The 1918-nt window shown below is 51.3% G+C and overlaps 1 protein-coding gene across 1 annotated transcript in view; it reads left to right on the plus strand.

Moving 5' to 3' along the window:
- Positions 1–1918, plus strand: part of SPG7 (spastic paraplegia 7 (pure and complicated autosomal recessive)) — a 52476-nt gene that overhangs the window by 46903 nt on the left and 3655 nt on the right. Inside the window, exons 15-16 of the mRNA XM_009319901.1 lie at positions 597–753; positions 1321–1484. Coding sequence (XP_009318176.1) covers positions 597–753; positions 1321–1484 — 321 coding nt within the window. The remainder of the gene's footprint in view (positions 1–596; positions 754–1320; positions 1485–1918) is intronic.

A 1918-nucleotide genomic window follows, 5' to 3' on the forward strand; every position in this document is an offset into this window, starting at 1 on the left:
TAGGGAAAGGACCCTCTTTGGCGCACCGGGGTGTGTTCTCTCCCATGCACATCTTCTCCTCGAAAAGCCTTGACACTGGGGGGAGGTGGGAAGTGGAAATGACAAGGGCGACAGCTCCTTGGTTTGCCGCCAGCAGCAAATTCACTCTGAATGACCTATTGTATAAGCGGAACTGTTGTTAATTACTCTCATTTAATGGGTGGGGGGAAATGGCCCTTACTTCTCTGAAGACATCCTATCTTTCTCCAGGTAGTCTCAGTGATTCTGGAACACAGTAAAGTGAACTCTGTTTGGCTTATACCCTCCAAAGCAACTCCTAAATCTCAGGATTTCACTGGCTTGCTGTTTAGGACAATTTCCTTTTCATTTCTTGAGCAAAAAGTGGCAGAAAGTGTACGTCTGTAGCTGTGAAGGCAGAGCTTTCAGTACAGGAATGGTGACATACTGCAGTCCTTGGCCGTGTCTCTGTAGGTCAGCCTGCCCCATAGCTTTCAACAAATTTTGCTGGGAATGCAGGCCTCTTCCTTTTCTCCCTCTGCTGCTGTAGTTGGGAGCTCTTTTGTTCTCTGAACTGAGGGAGCTGCTCTGTGTTGCAGGTTTCCATAGCCCCTCGAACAAACGCAGCTCTCGGATTCGCTCAGATCCTTCCGAGAGAGCAGTACCTCTTCACCAAGGAACAGCTGCTGGAGAGGATGTGTATGGCACTGGGGGGGAGAGTGTCCGAGGCCATCACCTTTAACAAAGTCACTACAGGTGAGGAGCCAGACCCTGGCACAGGCAGGTGGAGATTGTGCTAAGAGAGCCTGAACTTCTGCACTTGCTCTGTCCAAGGGTGATCTGAGCAACGGACATTGGTTTCCCACCCTGGGAAGGAGAAATGTCCAATTGCGTGTTTTGATCTTGGGCTTGCATCTGTGAGCATGGAGGCCTCTCACTGTTGGTTGCCACTGTGTTGTCTTAGACTTGTCCCGAAGCCTAAGGCGACAGGTGAAATCATCCGGTGAGGCTCTTGGCTCACGGGAGGGCCTAAAGGTTTCTGTGCCGTGTTTCCAACTAGTTCTATCCAAATGGGATAACAGTGGGCAGTGGCAGGTAAGGACTCCACGTGAGCTAGCTACCAGTAGGTGCACTCACTGTCGTGCATGGGTCCTGCAGTACGTGTAGAAAGGTCCGTCAGCAGGTGGAGTGTTCACCTCCGTGGGCTCCTGTGGGTCCTCTGGTCTCTCGACTAGTGGAATGCGTGTTTGTGCAGGATGTGTTCCTCTTGCACTCAGCTCGGAGCTGGCAAGCATTGCGTCTCTCTCTCTCTCTCCTGCCCAGGAGCACAGGATGACCTGAAGAAGGTGACCAAGATAGCCTACTCCATGGTGAAGCAGTACGGGATGGTGCCCAGCATTGGGCAGCTCTCCTTCCCGGACCTGGAGAGTGCGGCTGGAATTGGTCGGCGCCCTTTCAGCCAGGGACTTCAGCAAATGATGGACCATGTAAGGCCACCCTTGTTACACGTGCCTGTTTGTTCTTTACTTTCTGCGGTTCAGTAAAAAAAATGCAAGTAACTTGCACCCAAACAATGTATTTTTCTGTTAGCCATTAAGTTATAAATTTCAACGACTGAGCACTTACCTATGCTATTACCACGTATTAGGACTCTGCAGTGAGACATTAAAAACAGGCAAAATCACGTACAGCTGAGTTCAGCCCAGTAGCACTGTGCTGCCTGAAGCTGCAGCGAGGGGCTGTGAAATGTGGTGCAATGCATAAAACTGACTGTGAAAGCTGCAGTCCTGGTTCCAGTGTGGGCAAGACCCTGGTGAGCTTCTGGGAGACAGGAGGTTCAGATGTGACGTTTGGAGAGAGGGAGAAATGCTTTGCGGGGGAAGAAGGAATAATCTGGGGAGACTGGGGGCGGGGGTGGGGA

The sequence above is a fragment of the Pygoscelis adeliae genome, unplaced genomic scaffold (genome assembly GCF_000699105.1).
Source record: "Pygoscelis adeliae isolate BGI_AS28 unplaced genomic scaffold, ASM69910v1 Scaffold323, whole genome shotgun sequence".
Taxonomy (NCBI): Eukaryota; Metazoa; Chordata; class Aves; order Sphenisciformes; family Spheniscidae; genus Pygoscelis; species Pygoscelis adeliae.